Genomic DNA, 26,410 nt, shown 5'->3' with positions numbered 1-26,410 from the left:
ATTGTGTCACCCTGGGCCATTCACTGTCTGCCTCAGTTTGCCCACATGTAAAGTGGGGAAATAAAAGCATCTCCCCCTACAGGGCTGCTCTAAGACTCAATAACTTGAAAGCTACTTTGCAAACCTTAAACACTATTATAAATGGTATTATTAAAGAGCACATTCAAAATCAAAATTTAAGCCCTCTGATTCCAAGCAATGTTCTTCTCATCAGCCTGCCTTTTCAGGGTCCTTTTTGTTCTAAAATGCTACATGACTGTTTAGTTTTAGAGTTGGTAAATGGATTTTTATGAAATATCCTTCACACAATATATAAAGATGGAGTTAACAAGCAACAAAAATATATTAAACTTGACACCCATACAGCTGGAAAAAAAAAAACTTTAATTTCCTAAAATGAATGTGCACTTACCTCTCCCATTACCACTAAACATTTAAGTTTATGAGATTATGCCAAAAAAATTTCTTTGCTCATCTAAGGGAGTGTTTCATTTTTAAGTTATCTCAAGTGTTCCCTGGGAAAGAATGGGAATCTAGAAGTTGAGAAAACTCTGATACAAAGTGTCATTTTCAGTACTGCATGTTTGGTGGAAGATAGTTTTGAGAAATTTTTGAGGGAAGGTTTTCAAAAGGATGCTTTTTATAACTGAGAGTAACATTGTAAAGAAAGAAGATGTAGACAGACACAAAGTGGCACAGTACAAGCCTTGGGTCACCTCTGGGGGCCTCTTTAAGAAGCTGTGACTGCTTTTGTGCGAACTACTTCACAGGCTTGTTGGTTAGCTCAAGTGACATGATTACAAAGGGACCTTCTAGCAATAAAACACTACATAAGTGAAAGCTAAGACAACTTTCAAATGTGACTTTCTACCTTTTCCCTCTCATCACCGAAGAGGCAGGAGATTATGGATTGCAAAAATTGTCAGACACAGTTTAGCTTTGCTGAACTGCTTTTTAAATTTTTGTTACAAGGCATTAATTAGCTTCACTGGACAAAAAAGAGGGGAGGGATATAATGGAAAGTAAACTGATGTAAGAAGTATAGACAATTTTTCTTAAAATGAATATGCCCTTTATGTATTAATAATATGAAGTCACAAATTAATATGTGAACTGAGTTCAACTCCTTCATAAATTTTCTATAGTATATTTAAGATTTTAGAAGACCTCAAATTATTAACACTGCAGTATTGGTGCTTAATAAACATTTTGCCAGATTTTCCCATCAAATGAATCAAAGTCCTATTATAAACCTTCAGCACTAGGTTATATTAAGTGGTATATATGTGTGCATGTACAGAATTCTGCTCTCTGCTTTGTCAGAGCAAAAGCAAGTAGTGGCATGGATAGTCCCATTTTACAGTCCCAAGGTTCCCCATCCCCTTGGGACAGTCAGTACTATGCAGAGAAGAGTGTTGATGCTCTAGGATTCTGGAGACCTGGAATCTAATATTAGCTCCGCCTGAGCTCTTACAGGCTGGTGCAAACTACTTCTACCACTCTGGGTCTCCATATCTTCATTTGTGAAAGGTAGGAGACCAAAAAAGGTGACTACCATTTTTCTTTAACCTACTCTGCATCTAGTTTGTTAAACCACAGTGATTTTGCCTTAGAGAGCAAAGAACAAAATCTAGGTGGCATCAGGAAAGACTCACTTCCCTCTACTATAAAGATATAGGATTAGAGCTGGGGCAAGGGACTTGATGCTATAGATGAAGACTGTAGACTAGAGAAATGAAACAACTTCATGAAAACCATCCAGCTAATCAGGGGCAGAGGCAGGATTCAAACGTGGGGTACTTTGACTTCACTCAGTGCTCTTTCCATTGTACCAACCTATACCAAACTCTTGGATAAATGTCTCCTAGCACACAAGGGAAAACTGGGTTCGTCATATGTATCTCACAAATTAAAAAGAATATGTTTTCAGCAGTGAGTTGTGATACTGAATTTCACCTTATCCATTATTCATTTTATTGTTCATTGCAGAAAAACAAGACATTGAAATAAAATATTCCAGAAGAGGTCACTACGATTTACAGTTCAAGTGTAAAGCTTCATCCTAATTTTCTGTTGTGTTTTGCCAGTGTGCACTACATCATTGATCAATCCATAATTACTCTGAGAATAGAATAATGCAGCACGGTGGTCTTCATAAATATTTCTTGTGTTCAGTTCTGCTTTTTCACATTCAACATAATAATGTTTGACAGTCATTAAAAATATATAATTCTATTATCTCTTACATAAAGCAAATACAAAGCAGTGAAACACACAAATTAAACATAAATTTAACATTCATGAAAAAGAGTAACTTTTATACTGAATAGACATGCTGGAAAAAACTAGGGATTAATGTGACATATTTGTTACTTCATTCTGTACACAAAAAGGATACTATAAAAGAAGGTGAGATGACTGCAGACAAGACAGTACTTCTCTTTTTAACAAGGTACAAACTTCCGAATGAATAAAATCACAACTGACTTAATCCCTATGACTCAAGCCAAGCATTTCAGGTAAGAAATAAATTTCCTTTCTAAATGTCATGAGCATCCAAATTTTCATTTAATCCTGTCTGTGAATTTCCATTTATACATATAAGAATCAAAATGTCCAAAATGCAGATTTTTCACATCACAAAACACAACCTAGTATTTTAAAATCACAATTCTGTTGTTGTGTTTAAGTTATTGGTTCCTTAGATAACTTCACAAACATTTATTAAAAACAGAGAATGTACTTCCTATGGATCAAGTGAGGCTTTATTAAGATGGTAGTAAATGTTTTGGGGGGATATCGTAGGGGTAGAAGTTTTCAATGCAAGTATATTCAGAAGATTTGCTGTTCAAATAATATTTTTTCAAAACCAGTTGGAGGAATATGATAAAAGTCACTGAACTGGCAATCCAAAATTGCACTGTCATCAACTAAAGGAAAGAAACAGATATTAAATTAGAACAGTTTATTTTACTATAGTTTAAACGTAATACAGTATAAATAACTGACATAAAATATTATTTCCTATGATGACAATATTAGCAGGAAACAAAAGGTATGGGATCTGTTTTGATTTGGAGATAATCTTTAGGAACATATAAGAGCAGAACCACAAAACCTTTGCACATACCAATTAATATTCTAATCTGTAGTATCAAATAAACTTATAAACTTAACTTTCTTAAACATTTTTAAACCCTTTAATTGATATCTTTTTTATATCACCATCATTTCCCAAAATATAAACTTATTTTCAAAAATCATGTTTAAACTGGCTGTGGCTAGTGGTGGCTAAAAACAAAAGGATTCTCCTTTGTGGACTGTAGCTGAGTGAGTCTAATTTTATAACATCTATGGTAATGAAAAGACAAAACAAGGATAAAGGTGCAATAGGGAAAGTGACATAAAAGTGGGCAGGAGAGGTTGGTAAGCATTTTCAACCGCAGGAAAAGGTATATGGTTTGCACACAGGAAAACCTGCCTTCAGCATAAGTTAGAATTGAATATATGACAAAGTCATGTGCATCCTGGTGGAGTTCTAAGACCCAAGATTACATTTTCTACGTGGTCCCTTTTGATATCTTCCCACACTTCCAACACTTGAAATGAAGTTCAGGAGTGCACATGGTTTATACTACTTCTATTACTCAGAATGAAATGTCAGTGGAAACAACTGAGATGAATTATATATTATATAAATTACACTATACATGTGTTAAAAATACTTCTAAGCATTCACTTGTAAGCCACAGATGTTCACACAATTGAGAGGGTAATCCACCTCTTTCTAAAAATTGAAATAACTTGTAAATTTTTAAAAAATTTCTACTACTACATAAATTACTGTCACAAGTTACAGCTGTGTCATGTTCACTGAGTTAGAGCAGTCCTAGAATGCGAAAAGACCTTAAATAATCCCTGTCCGTTTGCCTTTGACACACATTCTAGATGGAGAGGCTGAGAAAGTTTACTTTCAAAAGCAAAGGTTTGAGTTTTATGATAGAGAGTAGTTAGGAAGAAGCAATTACATATTTTTCCCTGGGACAGAAATCTACATTTCAATGAACATGGATGGCACATAAAAAAAAAAAGGAACATGGTGAAGCGGCTAAGTTCAAGTCCTGACTGACATATCAGAGCTATGTGGCCCTAAGCAAGTCATTGAGCCTTCCAATCAATCAATTAATCAGCACTTATTAATGTTTACTGTGTACCACAGAGGAGGCAGCTGGGTGGCTCAGCGAATAGAGCTCAGGGTTGGGAGTCAGGAAGACCTGAGTTCAAATCTGGCATGAGACCCTTACTACTTTTAAAGTTTTCAGTGTCATGATCCCAGTACAAAGAGTGCATACTTTAAAAGAAGTCTTCTTAAAAAAAAAGGCAGGGGGGGTGTCTATGGGGAGAGTTTTGTTTTGGATGAAGGTTCGTTTTTCTCTAATAAGTGGGCTATTGTAATTTTTAAAACCTCACACATTAACAAAGCACAGTGCCTGGCATATAAGTAGGTGCTTCATAAACGCTTGTTGGCTGATTCACCTACTACCCAACTTGTTGTTTTCTTTTTAATTAATTTGTTTTCAGTTTTCAACAATCACTTCCATAAGTTTTGAATTTTCTCCTCCTCCCTCCCCAAGATGGCATGTAATCTTATATGGATTCTACACATACATTTTTATTAAACACATTTTCACATTAGTCATGTTGCACAGAAGAATTAAAATGAATGGGAAAAACCACAAGAAAAAAAAACAAAACATAACACAGGAGAAAAGAGTCTGCTTTATTCTGCATTCTGATTCCATGTTTCTTTCTCTGGATGTGGATGGCATTTTGCCTCAAGAGTCCTTTGGGAATGTTTTAGGTCCTTGCATTACTGTGAAGGGCTAAGTCTACCAGAAAAATTCCTCGCACCCAGCTTGTTTATGCAGGGGTCAACTGATATTTAATTAGTTGCATACAACTGTTTCATAGGTTCTTACACAGAATTAGAGCTGGAAGGGATTTCAGAAGCCATAGAACACAATCCTCTCATTTTACAAATGAGGAAACAGGTCCAGGAGGGTTAAATGACTTGCCCAGTGTCATTAAGCTAGTCTGAGAAAAGGTTTGAATACAGGTCTTCCTGCCTCCAATTCCAGAGCTGTAGCCACTCCAAACTGTGTCTCTTTGTGACCATTTTGGGTAAGATTAAGAATTCTGAAATATTACCAGGCCAATAACATAAATGTAAACTCTTTGCCTTTAGGGAAAACTTTGCAAAGGGATTTTCATTTAATCTACTCCTCTCTTAAAATACCCATTGAGACAACACTGACAATACGAAGGGGACTCATAGAGCAGAAATTATATCTAAGACAAACCCCCTCCCCCCCAAAAAACCCAACAAAACCCTCCACGTCTCTTTTCAAGATGAAAGCTTGGGCTAAATTACTAATAGAGTAGGTCACTGCTCTTCAAATCAGAAGGTTCCAGGGAGAATGCTGAGGGATCATTAATTATACTAATTTAATCTAATGAAGTAAAACTCCTTGTGAAGCACTGCATGCTTACACTATGATTTTGTTCCATCATGCTAAGGCAAAGATTTATTTTTTTCCCATCGATTCTCTTGGCACCCCCTACTTCCTTGTCTAGATTGCTGCCCTCCTCCCTCCCCATCTTTTCTTCCATTGTATTCGCACACACACTTTAGAGCCCAACAGAACATCGCTCCATCCTGGGAGTCTTCCTTGAGCTTCCTTGTGGATAATGACTTCAAAGAATCACAGACCTGGAGTCTGGAAAGGGACCTCAGAGGCCACTGAGATGAGAAAGCTGAGGTCCGGTGAGGGTGACAGGCCCAACTTCACACATGTACTAAGGATCAGAGGTAGGATTTGAACCCTGCTCAGCCGGTTTGTTTTGTAAAATATTATGTATGTGTCATATGTTGCTGCTAGACTTAAGTTCCACAAGGGCAGGGGCCAGAGGCTAGAAAACCCTTTGTATTTCACCAAGCATCCAGGGTAACACTGCTTACACTTTACAGTATATAAAAGTTTGTTAATTTCTGAAATGGGAACAGCAGCATAATTCATATGAGAACATGATAGTTCATGTCAGAAACATTATGATAAACATGAATTTCCTGAGGATTATATTTTAGTGTTAATTCAATTAACACTTAGTGAGAAAGGCATTGTGTCATGTCCCTCCTGAGCTGCAAGATGAACCAGACACTGTCTCTGTGCTCAAGAAGTCTGTGGTCTGCTCAGGAGATATGGACCATGGACCAGAAGAGAGGCATGAACAAAGTGCTGGGGAAGGCCACAGAAGACAGAGATGTTTCCAGTGAGATGGTCTGGGAAAGGTTTTATGCAGGAGTTAGGATTCAAAAAATTGAATGAATAGGATTTAATAGGCAGAAACAAAATGGACATTTCTGAGGAAAGAAGTAAGTAAAGGCAAAGATATGGGGAAATACTGAGTGTGTTCAGGGAAGGCCAAGTAATTGGCTAAAATACAAGTTATATGAAAAAGTGTGAACTGATGCTGAAAAGTTAGGTTGAGCCCAGTAGCAGAATGAATGTCACTGTAAAGAGTATGAACTTAAATCGCCAATTATCAACTGGAAGTCACTGATGATTTTTGAGTAGAGAAATGACTTGGCCAGAGCTGCAGATGAAGAACTTCAATGTAGCAGTGGTATATATGATCAGCTGAGAGGGAAAGACTAGTTAGGAGGTGAAAGCAATGGTCCAAGTGAGAGCTGATGAGGTCTAAACTGCAGTTCAGGCAATGTTACAGAAAAGTGAAGAGGGAGCAAGTGACCAAAGAGACGCATCCCAGGATATGGGCTATCTGGATGTAGAGACCACAGCTGTTAGTGAATGAAAACTATGAGGTTTCTGAGCCTGAGGACTGGGAAAATGTCTTGTCTTGGTCAGGTAAGTAACAATAATATTAACCTTCATTATTATTATTAAAGTGCCTAAGATAAGACATTAAACACTGGCGAACTTTCACTTACACTGTTTCATTTGATCCTCAAAAAAGTCCTGTGAGGCAGGTGGGGGAAAACATGGCAATTTTACAAAGAGTGTGACAGTGAAGTGCAGAGGAGTCTGGTGAATTGTCCAAGGTTATACAACTAGCTGTGGCATAACAGGATGTGAAGCCCAGACTCATCTATGCTATGAATTCATATAGCACATGGGAAAACATTATGTACCTTTGCTGAAAAACTGTTACATTCTTTAAAATTAAGTTTAACTTGTATGAATTTCAACTTGTGCATCTGAACTTGGCTTTATTAATATTCACTGTCATGCCTTTTTCATAACTGGTCATGAAAAAAATACTTGGAATCAGTCCAAGGGGTTCAAGACGGCTTCCACCTTCTGAGATAACAAATAAGAGTGCAAAAAAATGGATGATGTGAAGCTCGTGTACTAACTGAAGTTGGTTAGGAGGAGAGGCCCAACATCCGGAAAGGGGGCTAGAACAGAGCTATGTTCACAGCTGATAGAGCACTGATAGCCATGCTTTAATAAGATAAGAAGCAATTTAATTCGAGCCAACGATGACAAATAAGTCAAACACAGAATTAGAGTGATTTAAAGTTAGAAAGGACAGTAGATATCATTAAATTGAATTCCTTCATTTTACAGATCAGAAAATTGAGGCCCCCCCAAAATTCAGTGACTTATCCAAGGTCAGAGGAACAGACTGACTCTCAAACAAGAGCTCCTTCCACTACTCTTTATTACCTTGGGTTGGAAAACAGGGACAAAAACTAAACACTCAAATAGTTTACTCACAGCACACTTTTGTTTCCTCCAGATGGCCCACTACAATATCTGTTTTAGCTTTCATAACTAAGCCAAGAATCATGGCTTCAAAATGACAGTCATCAAGACTCTTGCAATTCTAAGAACTGCCCTTCAATGTCATAAGAAATAACATATCACTAAGTGGTCCATTCTTCCCATTCTCAAGCAGACAATGGCACCAAAGAACATTCAGGGAACATGAGAGGGGAAGGAATGAGGAGCATGGTAGGTTTCTCCCATTATTTTAACCTCAGAAGGTTAGGAACTCTCAGTCTTTCCGATGCTTACTTAATCTGCCATAATGCTAAAATCTGTGTTTCTAAAACCTTTTGGAACCTATTTGAATTCTAAGTTCCACAAGGTACAGTCCCTCCAATTTCATGATAACCTCAATTGATGCTGTTTAATTAATGACTACAATTCATTTTTAAAATATTACCCATTTAAAGCTATGGTTTCTATAACAAGGTTCCATCTTTAGTGCTGAATGGAAGGAAGGAATGAGGAAGAGGCAAAGAGGCAGTTTTCCTAGTCAGTGATTTAAAAAAAATTCTGAGGTGCATATCTATACAGTCTATCTGTATTTTCCATCAGTAACTCAGTGAAAGAACAGATGTGACACTAAAGTTTTAAACTATAGAGGAGAAGTCACTTCAAGAGGGATAGAGATTCCTAGGAAATAGATTTCTGAAAACTCAATAACAAATGATTCCAATGAATTCTGGGTAGTATATTTTTCGAAAGACAATGATAAGATGGAATGACAAGACTGATGTGAATACATCTATCTGGGTGTCTTGCAAATCTAATAAAATGGCAAGGATAGGAGAAGGAGAAAGCTAGGCCCAAGAGAAGAGATGTAATGAAGAATGAAGAGTAGTTGGGACACCTAGAAGTTCATTAAAGAGAAAGAATCCCAGAAATTAGTCAGTAGTTAAACAGTCTGTCTCAAATGTCTACACAGAAATGCAACAAGAGAAAGCAGGTCCTAAAGGAGTCAGATTTTATTTCACAAGTTCCACTTGAGTCAGCGGAGTGAAACCCATGACTGCACTACATATGCTTCTGAGTAAATGCACCTTATTCAAAAGAAAAAAGGCAGGGGTATCATATATTTGAAATGCATATTAAATATATATTAAAGGACATTTAACTAAACCCAGGAACCAGAAAGGGGGAAACTTGGTGGAGAGCACTTGGGTAAAGCTCAACGGAGGGAGAAACAGAAGCAATTTTGTCTTCACAGTATTCTACAGACTACCAGGACATAAAAGAGAAATAAAGAAATTATTCAGAAAACAGATCACATGTCTGACACAGAGGCATGATATAACAGTGATGGGGGTGGGGAGCGTCAGACATATTTTGGAGCTCTAACTCTGCTAAAAGTATTTTTATTGATAGACTTTTATCTTTCAAAAAGCAGAGGAAGAAACAAGGGGTAATCCTATTTTGGATCTAATACTCACCAAAATGGAGAAATTGGATGGCTCTATAGGATGAAGAAAGGGAAAATGATAGAGGGGAAAATTCAGGCAATGTAGAAGCAAAAGACATTAATTTTAAAAAGAAATTGTTGCTAATCTACAAATAATAGGAGGGTAATCATTCCATCCTAAAGTTTGTGATGGAGAAAAAAATCAGGCATAGTCTTACATGTACTCAACATTTTAGGGAAATGGATTTCATAGGTTAAGAGGAAGAACAGAGACTAAATGGACTAAAATTCAACAAGAGAAATTAGTGTAGGAGGGATGGGAAACTCAAGAATGAAATTTTGAAGACACAATGTGAAAATTCTGAGGAGGAAAAATGGGAGTTTGTCTGAAGATACAAATATGGATGTATAGGAAACTCATCAATCATATTAGACTTTTAAAAGAAATATACATCAGATAGAAGCTAAAGCAGATATCAGATAAACATAATTTATAAAATTATGATTGATATGGCTCTGTAAAAATAGTGCTAGGAATGCCACCACTCAGAATGAATTGAACCTGGTGGGGAAAGCTGAGGATAATAAAAGGACAGGTTTTTTGTTTTTAAGCCATAATGGGGTAAAGAGAAGGATCAGAAAAGGGACAGGTCTGATTCTTGGTGTGCTAACTGATAATAAGACAGAAAAGGCAGAGCTGTTCAATTCCTTATTTGTTGTTTCTAGAGGCGGCAGCCAGAATTGGTTGAGTCCAGGGTAGATGAAAGATTGGAAAGAAATGGGGATATTTCACCTGGAAGAGAGAAGACTGGGGACACACACAAGATAGCTGTCCTCAAATATTTAAATTTATCTTGTGGTAGAGAGACTACAGTCGTTCTGTGTGGCCTCAGAGGGTAGTATTAGGAAATGCAAGGAAATTTCAAAGATGCGAAGTTTGGCTTGAGGTCTAACAACTTCCTAACAATCAGAGCTATCCAAAAGTAAAATGGGCTGCCTTGGGAGGCGGCAAATTGCCTCTCATTGGAAGTCTTCAAGTAAAGACTTGACCACTTGTTTGACTGTAGTGGAGATTCATTTGATGGGTATAGGATCAGTTGGAGGAATTTGGAAACACTTGAAAAGTTGTTGCAAAGAAAGGGAACTTAGACTTAACTAGTTCAGTCTCAGAAGACAGAATGAGGGCTAATGAACAGAACTGCGGAGAGGAAAATTTCAGCTCAGTAAAAGGATGAATGTGTCCAGTAGAAATGTTTAAAACAGAAATAGGATGCCTCAGGAACAGTATGCACCCTGACACTGGAAGCTTTGAAGCTGAAGCTGGCTGACCACTTGTTAGTGACAGAGTTCATACTTCAGGAAAGAGGTTATGATTCTAAAGCAAAAGAATTTTACAGTATCCCGAGGTGCCTTTTTTCTTTATGTCTCTCCCCCCTTATGTCCTCCAGTGTAAGTAAGAGGGAAAGGGAAAGAGGTGGGAGATGGAGAAAGGGAGAGGGATGAGGGGGGAAAAGGGGGGAAAGAGGGAGGGGATAGGAAAGGGAGAGCATGAAGAGAGAATGAGGAGGGGGAAGGGAAAAGGGAGAGGATAAAAAAGAAGGAGAAAGGAGAAAAGAAAAGAATCCTTCACTCTGAGCACACTCAGGTCAATGGAAGGACCATAAATGCCTGAAGTGATGACAATGTTCCTGCATGCGTGAAGTCTAGATAAGTAAGAAAGCCACAGACAGTACATGGACAACCACATTCGTAGAAATAGTGAACTTTGTCACCTAAATTCACTACTGCCTGTCACCTCCTGATCTACTGAAGTGAACCAAGAATCCAACAAGCTAAGCACAAAAACCAATTTCCCTTGCTGTCCAATACAAAATAACAATGTAATCTAACATTCAATTTCATAGTTGCTCCAAGAAAAATTTATATACAGTGTCCCAAAAGTCTTAGTGAAGTTAAAGAACTAAGATTTTTGGGATGCCCTATATTTACTCTCAAGGAGATTATTTGGTAATTACAGCTTGTCTATGTGAAAATTCCACCCCCAGTTCCAAAAAAAAAATCCTTTGTTCTGAGCTTGGCCCAAATTACTGTGCAAAACTAGGTCCTATTAAACAGCTATTCTATTCTTCCTAATAATTTAATAAAATGTCTTTAAACTCTAAAAATAAGAAAAGACTATTAGGTATTAAGTATGGGGATCTGATTATAAATTTAAGCACAATTATTATACTTGGCAAATATTATGAGAATTATTTATTTTTAATCTACAGAGAAAACAAATTCAGAAAAAATGAAATCCTTTAAATGCTTATCAACATGTTCTACTGAATATTCTACACAACTCATACATATTAAATACAACTGTTGTGAAAATTAATGTGACTGCTAAACAAAAGGGGCAGGTAGGTGACACAGCAGACAGAGCACCAAGGCTAGAATCAGGAAGATCTAATTTCAAATCTGGTCTCAGACACTTACTGCATGACCCTGGGCAAGTCACTTAACTGTCTGCCGCAGTTTCCTTACCTGTAAAATGAGCTGGAGAAGGAAATGGCAAACCACTCCAGTATTTTTACCAAGAAAACCCCAAATGGGTCATGAAGAGCTGGACATGATTGAAATGACTCAACAACAACAAAATGCTGAAAGAAAATTTAAATTCTTAGCTTACCATATACAACAGGATATACTGTCCCTCGTATACCTGATGCTGGACAGTGCATATTCTTTCCGTTCAAATAAACATTCAATTCTACATGGTCATACGTAATACCCTAGAGAGTAAAGAAGAAATTTTTAAAGTCTTTTAATGCACAATAGTTAATAAACAATAGATCTAACAAGCATATCCTTTATAATCAAGCTGAAAATGGTGGAATATATTTTCCCATCATCACCACAAAAAATGCATGTTCCAGAAAACACACTAGATCCTTTGTTGGAGGGAGGCACAGAAATACAAAAACTAGGCAAGAAAGAGTCACATGACCAAAGGGTTTATCACTAATGCTTTCATTAAGGATTAAAAAGTCTGAGAATAAATTTAGCTACTTGAATACAACAACTTGATTACATTAAAACTGGTTTAAAATACAAAACAACCATAATAGTTATCAAATATCCAATTTAAATTGTAGCAAAGTAGCTATATAAAGTGAATTTTTAGTGCTTTTTACTCTTAAAAAATGACACAAGTAATAAACAAGTAAATTTAATTCAAGCTGAAAATTATTGCTTTCCATAAATAAAAACTGACTTCCAGCGGGCAATGCTCATTGTGGCTGTCACCACTGTAGTTTATCAACTCAGTGTTTTCAAAGTGTTACAAATGCTTCTGTGCTCCTCAATTTGTTATACTAGTATACACATTGATGGTTCTTTTTGCTTAGAGGCAATGTAGAGTAGTGGAAAGTGAAGGGCACTAAGACCTAGGGGAGATAGCTAAAATTCAACTTCAGGCATTTCCTACCTGTGTAGCCCAAGGCAAATCACTGACACAATTTTCTCCTATATAAAATTTGGTTGATAATAATTGAATAATTTTCCTCAAAAGGTGATCATGAAAAAAGTACTTTGTAAAATTTAAGACATCATGTGAAAATGAATTAAAATTATGAACAAAGGATCACAGTTTTAGAACTGGAAGGCATCTTATAGGACATCTAGTCCAACATTTTATGTTGATAAGGAAAATGAGGCCAAGGGAGATACCTAGAGTCACACAGGTAGTAACTATCAGAGCTGGAATTTGAACTCAGGTCTTTTGAAATTAGTATTCGTTTCAAAGAGGTCAGCTATATTACAAAGCTTATGTAGATCAAAGTAAGCTGGGATAATTCTAAAGTTATGAAAAGAGAAAAAACAGGAATAGTTCAGAAGATGAAAGGAAAAAATTAAACTTTATCTTAAACCTTATTTCCAGAAAAACTATAGTCATAGGAGTAACTAAAAAGTATTTTCTAAGTAAATTCATTTCAAATGACGTACATAAAAAAGATATTTTTATTGACCTGATAAATGTAGATTAAGTACATTTGTGGAAAAAAGTTTTAGCTTTTTTCAAAACCCTTATGCTTCTTAAATGTTTCTTTTATTAAAAGAAAAGTTTTACAAGTTATGTTTTTATTAGCACGAATTTCTTGTAATTGGAAAGAGGTGCTGTTCCTTTTAAAAGAAAAAGGTATGTTCCCCTTTAAAAACAAGTCATTTATCTCCTCTGGAGAGAAGAACTAATTGATAAAAGGACCAACTGTCTTCAGAATACAAATACCAGATGGGAGTCGGGGCAGGAATGGAAATCTGCTTGGCAAACCACGAGGAAGAATCCTCACCATGGGGCCTCACAGCCTTTCTCTCCAAATTACACATTGGCAGTTGTCTTGTGTATGGAAGGTACCCTACAGCACCAAGAGCTGATGCCATGGCCTCACCAACCTTCTGCCTAATCCAGACCTTATACCAAGGACTAGCAGCCAGAGGAAAAGGGATCTGTGATTTATGCCACCCGTGGAATCTAACTCCAAGTGAAGAGACTCAAGATACTCAAAAGTATGGTAGAAAGAAGTGTTATTATTCATATCTTGGAGTAGGCAGTGCCTGCTTAGTGAAAAATGAATTGTCTCAGTACTATAATGAGAAAGTATTAAATTTTGCTCTATATTGCGTATGATCTATTTTAATGTGATTCATTAGTACTAGTAATTAGTGATATCCAGTCACACAACTTTTTTTTAAGTAAAGCATTCTACTTTTATATAAAAATCACAATTGAATGGAAAAGTACACTATTCTTTTAACATGTATAAGAAGCATAACTGTTTAGAATGAGGCCATAACAAAAACCACTGCCCACATGGTGGCAGCACTGCCTAACTGTAGGCAAAGTAACTAAGAAGAAATAAACACAATCAGGAGGGCTGGCCTCACAAACTCAAATTTATAAAGTGAGAACAGATACTACACCACCAAAGGAAAAAGGGGAATAAGGATGTGAGAAACATACTTCTGAGTCGAAGCCAATTCTTTTAAAAAACATTATGATTATTTTTCAATTAACAAGCATTTATTTACTCTCACTTCTCTCCAAAATAAAAACAAAACCTTTCTATTTATCTAAACCAGTTCTCTGTCTATAAGCATTATGACACTGACATCACTGACAAAAATGAGTTCCACTTGATATGCTTCAGATTCATCAATTACATAGAAATTTTGGGTGAAAATTTTACAAAAATACACATTATAAATAAAATTCTCTAAACTAAAACTGAAAACACATTTTTAGAATAAAACTTACACCTTCAAAAATTATACATAAGACAGAAAACAATAAGCCTAAGGAACTTCACCTTGAGTACCTATAGCAGAGTACTTCAGATTGAACACTGTAGAAATAAATTTCTGAAATTCACTTGGACAGATACAAAAAGCTGTTTTCTTGAACTTGATGCAGAACAAAGTATAAAAGCTAAAACATCATCCACATATGAAAATGTTTTTCTGGCCCTGCAATCCATTCTACTTTTCCTATGCTACTGTTCGCAATTTGGTAAAATTTGTTCTTAACTATTACAAATGTCTAGGCTATGAAGATGAAGTTACCATAACATGGAAGGATAACAAGTAACAAATGTTTTAGTCTTCTAATTCCTTGACTCTTCATATACTTCATCTTCATTGCCCCTCCTTTTATCCAAACTGGCACAAAAGCTCAAGGTCTGATTTGATCATGTTGACTAGCTCATTAATAGTTGGCTAAATCTGGCAGTTTGTGATGTCAGTCAGCACAACTTCAGAACTTGACTTTCATGGCAAGGGAGTAAGGACAGGAGGGCAAGACTAAGTTAAGGATGAGGTTCAATGAGTCAACAAAGAAAAACATTTGTTACTTGTTATCCTTTCTTATGTTTTAACTTCATCTTTGTAGTCTAAACAGGTTGACAGTATCCATTTAACTTCAAGATTGTCTCCTAAAAAATAACCAATTGAGAAAGGATGTTCCATGCTGTGGACATCTGGCAATGATCTAAATAAATGAAACCCAAACACAGGGCCAATTACTGTTTAACATTTAAATGGGGAAACTGGGAAAAGCAGATATTTAGAAATGGTTAAAACCTTCAATCTCTTTAAAAAAAAATCTTTTTCTATCTTTTTTTCCTTAAAAAAAAAAAAAAGAATTTGAAAGCCTTTACAAGACTTAAAAACAGCTTTTAAAAACAGCAAAATGGAGGCAACAGCATCTACTTTAAACTGGTTTCCATACTTTGTTCTATTTCTGATTCTTTCTTAGATTTATTTTACTGGTAAACTTTGTCTCATTTACTAAATGTTTCTATCAAGCTAATATTTATGACTTTAGTAGAGCACAAAATACAAAGCTCTTAAATCTTTCCTAAACAAGTGTTCCTGTTCTGGAAGTCTGCACCTAAGAGCTCCAAACTAGAAAATAATCTATGCCAAATATTAAGAAGAATAGCTGTAAAGGAGAGACAACAGTAATAATACTTTATAGTGTGAGCTTGCATTTGGAACAAAACAATTGTAAATATAGTCAAGTTTTGAAATCACAATTCTGTCTTTACACAATTCTGAAAATTTGATGAAGGGAATTTTAATCCCATGAATATCAATTTCTCTGGTAAGCTGGTATGATTCTCTAAAAGATGTTGATTAAGTAAAATCTTGTAGATAGAAATTAAGCAAAATCATTTATTTCTTACACAAGTTCCCAGTCTCGGAAGTACTTCTGATGACACCCTAAGCCAAGGGTCAGTAACTTCTGTAAAATCTTATGGCAAGGTTCTGCTCCTTTCCTTCAAGAACGCCAGAGATAGGACTATTTAATACATGTCAGAGACTGCCACTGATCCTCTCAATCACCCACGGCCAGGAGTGATCTTAAAGGCAACAGGGAGCTTATCAGGGAAAGAACCAACAGGACAGTGACTATTTTTGGCACAGGTGCCATAGGCTGCTAGACTCTATCACTGACATTCAAATATAATCTCCTCAGACAAAAACATGAACTGTCTTAAAAGTGATCCAAATATAACTACTTAGAAAACAAATTTCATAAGGAAACTCACCACCACATCTCCCTCCTGTGGAAGACTGTTTGCAGGCAACCTATTCTTCTCCTCATTGTTGTGGTAGAGGGCTCCGTCATTCCTCATCACAAGGCTATGAACGTCTCGGCCAAGTGGAATCTGATTCAAATTAACTTTCTGAGTTGCAACTCCAATGCCCCAGATCCCTAAGGATATAATATTGAAATTATCTCAATGAACTGAAGAATAAAGATGTGGAAATGGGTCAAATTTTCAGGTGCATTCATTTTGAAAGAAATAATATCTTGAAAAATTAAACAATATATTATCTCAAATACCAATAAACATATTCACTAAAAAAAATTAGAAAAGAAAAACCTTTGTATTATGGTTGAAAACAATGATTTTCAACCTTTCAGTTTAAAATAATTTCGCAAATTTCCATGATAGTACCTGCACCTACATTATATATAATATTAGAATTAAAATGAAGACCAAAATGATGATGCTTAACTTTTTACAGGAGCAAAGAACTGGAAACAGTGGATGTTCATTGACTGAGAAATGGTTAAAAAGTTTTTTGGCATATAGATATGATAGAATTGTGCTGAACTGTAAGAAATTATGAATATGTAGAATACAGAGAATTATATTAATTGAAATAATTACAGAAGCAGAAAGAAACAATGCACACAGTGATTCAATGAATACAGTAATATTGTCAACGTAAAGAACAACAAAATATTTAAAAAGAATACTGTCAATTTATAATGACCAAGAAGCTTAACTCTACAGAACAGACAGAAAGCTGCATTTCCCTTCTTTCTTTGTAAAGGCAGGGGGCTGTGAGTGTCAAACACTGCACATAATGTCGACATTTTTGCTGAAGTTTTTTTTTCCTCTTTTCTTCTTCTTTTTTTTTAACCAGGGATAGCTTTCTGGGAGATGGGAAGAAATGTACCAGGAAATGAAGCAGACAGAAAAATAAACTGTATCCTTGACAATTTAAGTAAAAATAAATGACAATGCCTAGTTCTTACATGGCTTTGAAAACTCCTCACAATAATTCTGAAGGCCCCACAGGTCCATGGTCAACAGAGTCGGAATCAATGGTTTAGTAAATGTAAAGAACCAAGCACTCAGATCAATTAAAAAAAACCGGAATTGTTTCAAGTTCTGCCCCCTCTGATCCTCAGTTCCCATCTCACCTTCTCCTACTGTACACAGAAAAATAATATTGGCCACCCATCAATATCACCTCACCACTGAAATCTGACCCCAATGCTTCACTGCATTAGAGAGGAGCTGAATTCTTACAACATTAAGTACATACTCTCTTAGCAGGGTCTATCAAACTGTCAAGGGCCAGAAAAGGATCCTTTATGTCTAAAATCTAAGAATAAATCTCAATTTGGAGAGGTTCGATAGGCCAGAGGCTGGAGACAGGTTGTTTACAGCTACAGCAATTCACAAAGAGAATCTACTGCAATTTGTGAGCAGTTACACTTCTGTCAGGGCAGAGCACTCAGTGAACAAAACCACAAATGCTTAGAGTATCAAAATAAGCATTAATATACCAGGAGGAAGAAAGTGAATGACAAAGTTCATGACACAGAATTATACCTATTATATGTATTATCTTGAACGTAACTGAGTTTAAAAATATTTTATCAGTTACATGCTATCTGAATACATACTGAATGTTTCCAAAATAAGTGTTGGCTTCAAGTAAGTAAAAGGTATTTTGGAGTTAGGAGGAGCCAAGATGGTAAAGGCAAAGACTAGCCTGAGCTCTCCCAAATTACCCTCCAAACAACTTTAAAATAACATATTAAAATGAATTCTGGAGTAGCAGAACTAACAAAAAGACTGAGTGAAAACAATTTTCTAGCCTAAGACAACTTGGAAAGTCAGAAGGAAAGGTCTTTTCACTGAGGTGAGAGTGGAGGAAAGTCCAGCACAAGCCACCCTTGGCAAGCCAGCAGTAGACTCTGGGAGCAACTAAGCCCTAGAGCCCTCAACCCATAGACAATAAGGGGGACCAACAATCGATCAGAAGGAGATTACAGGGGACCCTTTGCTGGTACTGGGTATGAAACTGTTGCATTGCCCATATACAGTTCCAGATCACAGTCCCAGAACAAGGAGGGGCAAGAGTGAAACTCCTGGACACAGTTCCAGGCCAGAAAAGAGGTCATTGCTTGCAGACCAAAGTGCAGGTCGGAATAGCAGTGAGCAAACCTCTCCTTAGATCACACTACTTTGGAGAAATCAAAAAATTATAGGCCCCCCAAAAATAACTCTGAAAATAGCAGTACAAAAAACCTGAAATTTGGGATAATGCCCCCTACACACTGGGAGCAGAGTCCAACTTTAAAATAAAGCTCAAAGTCAAGAGAAAGGCTGGAAAAATGACCAAAAAACAAAAAAAGGAACATGACCATCGAAAGTTACTGTGGCAATAAGGAAGATCAAGACACAAACTTAATAGAAAACAATGAAGTCAAAACAGCAACATGCAAAGCCTCAAAGAAAAATATGGATTGGTCATGGGCCCAAAAGGAATTCCAGAAAGAGCTCAAAAAGATTTTAAAAATCAAATAAGAGACACAGGAAAAACTGGGAAAAGAAATGAGTGATGCAAGAAAGTTATGAAAAGAAAGTCAACAGCTTGGAAGAACAAGAAAATGCTGAAGAAAATAATACATAAAAAGTAGAATTGGCCAAATGGTAAAAGAGGTATAAAAATTCACTGAAGACAAGAACTCCTTAAAAAGTAGAATTGCCAAATGGAAAAAGAGAAAGAAGTACAAAAGCTCAATGAAGAAAATAGCTCCTTAAAATGTACAACTAGGTAACTGGAAACTAATGACTCCACAACTCCAGGAGACACCAAGAAACAATAAAACAAAATCAAAAGAATTGCAAAATATTAGAAAATGTGAACTCTCCCATTTGAAAAACAAATGGAAAATAGATTGAGGAGAGATACTTTAAGAATTATTGAACTACCTGAAAGCCATGATAAAAAAATAAAGCACCTAGACATCATCTTTTAAGAACCTGTCAAGGAGAACTACCCAAATATCCTTGAACCAAAGGGTAAAACAGAATTGAAAGAATCCACCAATCGCTTCCTGAAAGAAGTCCCAAAAGGAAAATTCCCAGAAACATTATAGTCCAAATTCCAGGAGCCAAATTCCTCCCAGAACAAGGAGAAAATACTGCAAGCAACCAAAAAGAAATAATTCAAATACTGTGGAGCCACAGTCAGGATAACACAACATTTAGCAGCTTCTGCATTAAAGGATCATATTCTGGAAGGTAAAGGAGCTAGAATTACAACCAAGAATCATCTACCCAGTAGTAGATTTACCCAGTAAAAGGTTAAAATGTTTGCATTCCCTTATAGGAAGATGATACTTGTAACCCCTAAGAACTTTATCATTATTAGGACAGTTAGGAGTACATGTAGACAGAGGGTAGAGAAATAAGTTGATTATGATAGCACGAAATACAGAAACACAGAATTAAGGGGAAAGAAAGAGGAATATGCTGGGAGAAGAGGGAAGAGAGAGGTAGAATGGGGTAAATTATTGCACATAAAGGAAATACCAAAGAGCTTTTACAATGGAAGGGAAGATTGGGAGAGGGGGCATGCTTGAAACTTACTCTCATCAGAATTATCTGAAAGAGGAAATGATATACACAATCACACTCAGATCTGGAAATCTATCTTACCTTACAGGGAAGCAGGAGGAGAGGAGGAAAAGAAAAGAAGAGTAGCTGATAGAAGGGAAGGTGGACAGAAGTCAAACACTTTTGTGGAGAGACAGGGCAAAAGTAAAAAGAGAAGCATACGCTGGGGAGGGGGGAACAGGATGGAGGGAAATACAGTTAGTAATCATAACTGTGAAAGATGAATGGGATGAACTCACCCATAAAACAGAAGCAGATAGCAGAGAGGATTAAAAACCAGAATCCTACAATATGTTGTTTAAAATCCCCCCTAAACCACTCCCCCCCCCCACCTTAACACAGAAAGACAGAGTTAAAATAATGGGCTAGAGCAGAATCTATTTTGCTTCAGCTGAAGCAAAAAAAAGTAGAGGTAGTGATCATTATTTTTGACAAAGCAAAAGTAAAAATGGATCTAATTAAAAGAGATAAGCAGGGAAGTAAAAGGCATAATGGTACAAGTGTATGTTCATCCTTCATTACCAAAGAAGATCATGCCATCAGAGAAATGATGATGTGACTTGCACTTGACTTTGAGGGAGGGCTGTGCAGGCCACCAGCCTCACTTCTCCTCCACAGCCATCTGAATCCAGTGACCAGATATTCATCAGGATGACTGGAGATGACCCAGGATGAGGCAATTGGGCTTAAGTGACTTGCCCAACTTCATACAGCTAGTGAGTGTCAAGAGCAGACTGAGGTGAGATATGAACTCAGGTCCTCCTGACTCCTGCACTGGTGCTCTATCCACTGCACCACCTAGCTGCCTACTTATAGTACAAGTAGCCAACTGATGAAAGAAAACCTAAAAAATAAATGATGTCTAGATTTAGAATTATTTTATACACACTAAGAATTCCATATTTTATTGTGACACAAATGCACTGCTAACAGAGTTGTGAACTGATTCAAACATTCCAGAGCAATTCAGAACTATGCCTATAGGGCTATGAAACTGTATATACCCTCTGACCCAGAAATATCACTAGGTCTATATCCCAAAAAGATAAAAATTTTTCTTAAAAAAAGGAAAATGACCTATATGTACAAAAATATTTACAGCCAATTTTTGTGTGGTGGCTGAGATTTGGAAATTGAGGAAATTGGAAATAATCAACTGGGGAATAGCTAAACAATTTTTGGTATATGATTGTCATGGAATTCTATTGTGCTATAAGAAATAATGAGTAGGATCCTTTCAAAAAAACCTGGAAAGACTTATATAAACTGATGCAATATAAAGGGAAGAGAGCCAGGAGACCAGTCTACATAGTAAAAACAATATTGTACAGAGATCAACCATGAAAGACTTAGCCATTCTCAGCAATACAAAGATCCAAGATAATCCCAAAAGACTTATGATGAAAAATGTTATCCACCTCCAGAGAAAGAACTTACAGAACTTAAATTCAAACTAAATTCAAAGCACACTTTTTTACTTCACTTTTTGTGCATTTGGAGGGCGGGGTCTGTATTTATTTTTTCACACCATGACTAATATTTCAGAAATGTTTTACATGACTGCACATGTATAACCTATATCAATTTGCTTGCCTTTTCAATGAGGTAGGATGGGAGAGAGGGAGAGAATCTGCAACTTAAAATCTGCAAAAAAAGAATGTTAAAAATTGTTTTTACATGTAATTGGAAAAAAAAACTTTTAAAATTAAAAAAAGAATTCCATATTTTAAAATAACTTTTGAAAACAAACATCAGAGAAATACTCTCTCTTTATATATGCAGTTTGTGACTGGGAGCAGAATTATGTAACATGTGATCAAAGATCTAATTCAAATGTATAAAAGAGGTTGAAGAGAACTTAAAGACTAATAGAAAAAAAAATAATCATGCTGCCTTTCTCCAAGTACAATACTGTTGTAAGTCACTGTAGCCACAATGAAAATTATTTGGGTAAAAGCTGTTATAAATTTTAAAAAGCTGTACCCTAGATTGAGAAATGAGGTTGAAGTTTTCCAAATTCTGTCATAACCCTAAACTGACCATGTAGGGTATTTTAACAAAAGAGTTGCAGCAAGTTAAGTCCCACTTAGGTTCACAAGAGTCATTTTATTCAGTGACAGAACTGTGACATTACCTCATCTGTAAAAGAGGACTATTTCATACCCTATGGTTGTGAAGAAATCATTTTGTAAATCTGATGTCCCTTTCCTTTACCACATGCCTAATCAAAGAAAATGATCAATGTATTCACCCTATAGCCCCCCCAATCCTCTATTGCCTATATTGATAATTACTGTCAGTATGTAGGGTCTTTCATGTAATACAACTTAACCAACCTGTGGACTGGATTTTGAATTCAAAGTAGCTTTTGTTCTGATGCAAAGGTGCATTGGCTAAACAACCTCCTGTCCCACATATCCTTCTTCCATTTTTGACAATGACAACATCTGTTCCTAAATAAAAGTACAAACTTGTTAGTCATTTAAAAACATTAAACAATTATGCTTTCCATTTCAATCAGCCATTAGAAAAAACAATTCTATGTTTTGAAAAGATAGAAAACACACCCATTTGAAATTTTATATGTAAGTCACTTGATAGAAACTAAAATATTATTTAATTTTGATCACATAAAATAAATGAGATTCTCCCTAAATTATATTAATACTTAGAAACTCTTCTGGAGTAAAAATAACCTATATAAACCCAGTTGTTGGCCAATCTTTTAACTAATTTAATTTAAACTAATACATGTAGCTTAGAAAAAACAATGCTAAGGCTTGTGCTGTTAATGAGCCTAATTTTTCAAGCCAATAGTTACACTGGATAGTTTAGAGACAAATATGCTTTAGACATCTGTGCCACTAAACATTCAAAGAAAATCATATCACTCAGCAAATTTTCATTAAGCTAGCTGTTAATTACAGAATATAGCAAATGAGCAGCTGAACATCCTGGTAATTCCATCATTAAATGTACTTTGCTCTTTTAAAAATATGTATTTTAGCTTAAAATATATCATGTAGAAGGTGGATCTGGACAACATTAAATTCTGGTAATGAAGCTTTTTCATTGTTAAACGATGTAAATTCTTTAAATCTTGATTGAGAAAAGCATGTATATCAGGGAATAAGAAGAGAATTGATCAAAAAAATTGATTAAAAAAACAATTTTTTTAATTAAAAAAATTGATAAAACTACTTTTAAAAATGTGACACTGGCAACCATAGTGTGCGAGGAAGTTTTCTGGTAGACTCAGTACTTCACTGAAATGCAAGGACTTAAAAAACTTCCCATGGACTCTTGAGGCAAAACACCTTCCACATGCAGAGAAAGAACTATGGAATTGGATTTTCTTTTGTATTATGTTTTATTTTGTTTTATGGTTTCTCCCATTCATTTTAATTCTTCTATGCAACATGTATTTAATAGGAATGTACGTGTAGAACCTATACAAGATTGTACGCTGTCTCAGGAAAGGAGTGGGGAGACGGGGGATTGAGGGGGAGGGAAGGGAGAAAAATCTAAGATATATGGAAGTGATTGTTGAACAATGAAAACAAATTTAAAAAATTTAATTTTTTTAAAAAAATGTGATGCTGCTGATGTGAGGAGAAAATGGACACCACTCAATGTCGACGGAATGTTGCCACAATTTTGGATCTGGTAATATCGTTACATTATCACTAGCTTAGCAGGATTTGGACATGTCAATTCTTGATGTGACTCCTCCTAAAAACTAGCAGGGCGAAGTAGGCAACAATGCTAATAACAAAAACAGAATCAGCTCTCTGAGTCATTACAGAGGCAGTATGGTACAGTGGAAACAAGGGACTGAGAGTCAGAGGATCTGGGTTCAAATCTTGTTTCTGTAACTATTATCTTATTTTACCATGGATAAGTCACTTAACCTCTGTAGGCCCTAGTTTCCTTATCAGTAAAATTTTGGTGAGGGAGATTGATATATTATTTAAGAGAGTTTGTCAAAGATTATATCATTTTTATCACAAACAACGGCTAACTGCTTTCTAGTGAGCAACATTCTAAGTTTTACTTTAATAGCTAGATGACTTTAGATTGCTAAAATCTCTTCTATCTCTTAAATCAATGAACCTATGAATACTTAAATATTTGGAACTGTGATGTCATACTTTCCCCTCCAATGATGCACACCCAAACTTCTGCATGCCTTCTCATCCTATGAACATCTTATGTGGGTATCCTCCATACATCTCAGGAAACTCATCAGGCGTCCTCCAGCTAGTTCTTCTGGTACTCCATGGATACCAGTGTATACACAAAGGATGCTCACATATCAACAAAAATGCACAGGACAGTGATGGCAGAGGTACTACTCTCTTTTAAATTATACAAAACTAAGAACAGTGTTTACTAGAGATACATTAGCACCTATTGTCTCCAATAAACATTCTAAAAATTCCAGTATCACTGACAAATTCTCCAGTAAACAGCTGGTTGTTCTAAATGTTTCTTGTTTCAGATGAGTATCTCACCCCCACTCCCAATATGGGATGCTATACTGGCACTTTAAAGAATACCTCAAAAGAAACTGCCTAGCATAGATCCAATGAGGACTCCATTTTATGGCATTTCTTTCCTTGAAGTAATAAAAAGATCTAATTACAACATGGTCTCTCCTATATATTTCAAAGCATAAACTCTAGGAAAGGTGAGTTAATATTGATGTTCCAGTGGCAAACATCATCAGACATTTCAGTGCCTAGTGGGGGGAAGTAAGGGAGAAAAATATCAACAAGACTGGGAAATAAGCAGAAGACTTCTAAATTACTTTTAAGAGTAACTGACAAAGACTTGTTGGAAATTAAGAATTTTGTCTCTGTAATGTTTAATTTAAGGAGTCGGATATCTCATAGGTCTACTGTAGATAGTGAGATATGTAGTTCTATATAAGATGTAGTAAATCTAAGATGCAGAAATATATTTAGTTAAATCCACATAAAGATAACTGCATTTGAATTCATGAAAGTGGATAAACTACTTAAGGGATTAAATAGAAAACTATAAAAGAGCTGAACATAAAGGATGGAGTCTTGAGATACAACCACAACAACAGCTATGGGTAAGCTTCCATCGGTAATGGCTCAGAGAAAGATGAGCTATTTCAAAGGGTGCATTAAGAGAAAGGTGAAGCGAGGTTTAGTGGATACAACGTTACAAAAACCTTAAGAGTGGGAGAATTAAATTAAAAGATGTGGGGAGAAGGTTGCATGAAGACAGTCAAAGTAAACAGGGAAAAAGGAAGCTATGAGAATGAACAGAGTGGAAAATAAATGGAGGGCTCTGAAGAAAGGCTAATAGTAAAGAAATCAGGTAGGAAAATGGTTTCTATTATGAATACACCAATTTTTTCAGCTTTCCACATTAAAATCCTTAGAAGGAAAGAACACCATCTTCTGGGATTATTCTGCATATTCCAAAAACTCTAATTTTCTTGTATATATCTTGGTTGTTTGCATTCTGTCTCCCATGAGACAGTAAGCTTCCTGCGGGCAGGGAGGATTTACAAGTGCCTTCTCTTCACTGATTGTCGTGTGTGTCTGTGTGTCTGTGTGTGTGTGTCTGTGTGTGTGTGTGTCTGTGTGTGTGTGTGTCTGTGTGTGTGTGTGTGTGTGTCTGTGTGTGTCTGTGTATGAGCAAGCACTGTCCTGTGCGCAGCTCACTCCACACACAGGTAAGGCCACCTGACCGGCAGGGCAAAGACTATTAACCCTTTGAAAGCCCGCCCCCAGGTCTCGGTCCCAGCCCCGACCTCCGACCCCCACACCTGCCACCAGCGCCGGACCCCGGGGGACAACCGGGAGCCTTTCCCGACCGCAGGCGGGGGGCGCACGGAGCACCTGGGGGAGGGGGGACAGGGCCAGCCCCCCGACCCAAAAAGGAGATGGGGGCAGGAGCGCGGGCCGGCCTTCCTTACCCATGTGCTGCGTGTCCAGCTGCACGGCCGGCATCTCCTTCAGCGGGATGTGGCCGGTCCCGGAGTCGCCGCAGCAGCGCAGGCAGCAGAAGACCGAGGCCGCCATCGCGCCGGGGCCGCCTCCGCAGGGGGCCGGGGCCAGGGCCGCCGCCCGGGCCGGGTGCAGGAGCAGGCGCAGGTTCAAGCTCCGGCTCAAGCTCCGGCTCTGGCTCAGGCACCGGAGACGCCGCCCCCCCTTCCCGACCCCCGCCCGCCAATCACTTCGCCAGGGACTCCCTCCTCGCACCGCGGGACAGCGACCCCGCGGGCTCGGAGGAAGCAGCGCAGACGACGCTCAGAAGGGAGATTCGCCCAGCGGCCGCGCCCACACGCACGGGAGCGCGTTGGAATGGGAAGGGCGGGCCAACGCGAGGAGGGGCGGGGCCGCGGAGGGGCGGGGCCGCGGAGGGATCTGTCA

At 37.0% G+C, this 26,410-nt stretch overlaps 1 protein-coding gene across 1 annotated transcript; it reads right to left on the bottom strand.

The window, feature by feature from the left end:
- Positions 1 to 1,950: 1,950 nt before the first annotated feature.
- Positions 1,951 to 26,338, bottom strand: SPRYD7 (SPRY domain containing 7). The gene is made up of 5 exons (XM_072610506.1): positions 25,954 to 26,338; positions 22,334 to 22,450; positions 16,338 to 16,504; positions 11,921 to 12,023; positions 1,951 to 2,930 (listed from the first exon to the last, which is right to left on the bottom strand). Exons 1-5 carry the CDS (start codon positions 26,057 to 26,059, stop codon positions 2,833 to 2,835), a joined length of 591 nt encoding a protein of 196 aa, XP_072466607.1. The 5' UTR covers positions 26,060 to 26,338; the 3' UTR covers positions 1,951 to 2,832.
- Positions 26,339 to 26,410: the final 72 nt, after the last annotated feature.

Source organism: Notamacropus eugenii, chromosome 5 (genome assembly GCF_028372415.1).
Source record: "Notamacropus eugenii isolate mMacEug1 chromosome 5, mMacEug1.pri_v2, whole genome shotgun sequence".
Taxonomy (NCBI): Eukaryota; Metazoa; Chordata; class Mammalia; order Diprotodontia; family Macropodidae; genus Notamacropus; species Notamacropus eugenii.
This window is presented reverse-complemented; position numbering and strand designations above follow the sequence as displayed.

What these genes read in the sequence shown, in the direction of transcription:
- SPRYD7 (XM_072610506.1), bottom strand. Translation starts at nt 26,059, where the DNA reads ATGGCGGCCTCGGTCTTCTGCTGCCTGCGCTGCTGCGGCGACTCCGGG. An exon ending in GCTGGACACGCAGCACATGG is followed by an intron (nt 22,451 to 25,953) that starts GTAAGGAAGGCC and finishes ACTTTTATTTAG; the next exon opens with GAACAGATGTTGTCATTGTC. An exon ending in CACAGGAGGGAGATGTGGTG is followed by an intron (nt 12,024 to 16,337) that starts GTGAGTTTCCTT and finishes TTTACTCTCTAG; the next exon opens with GGTATTACGTATGACCATGT.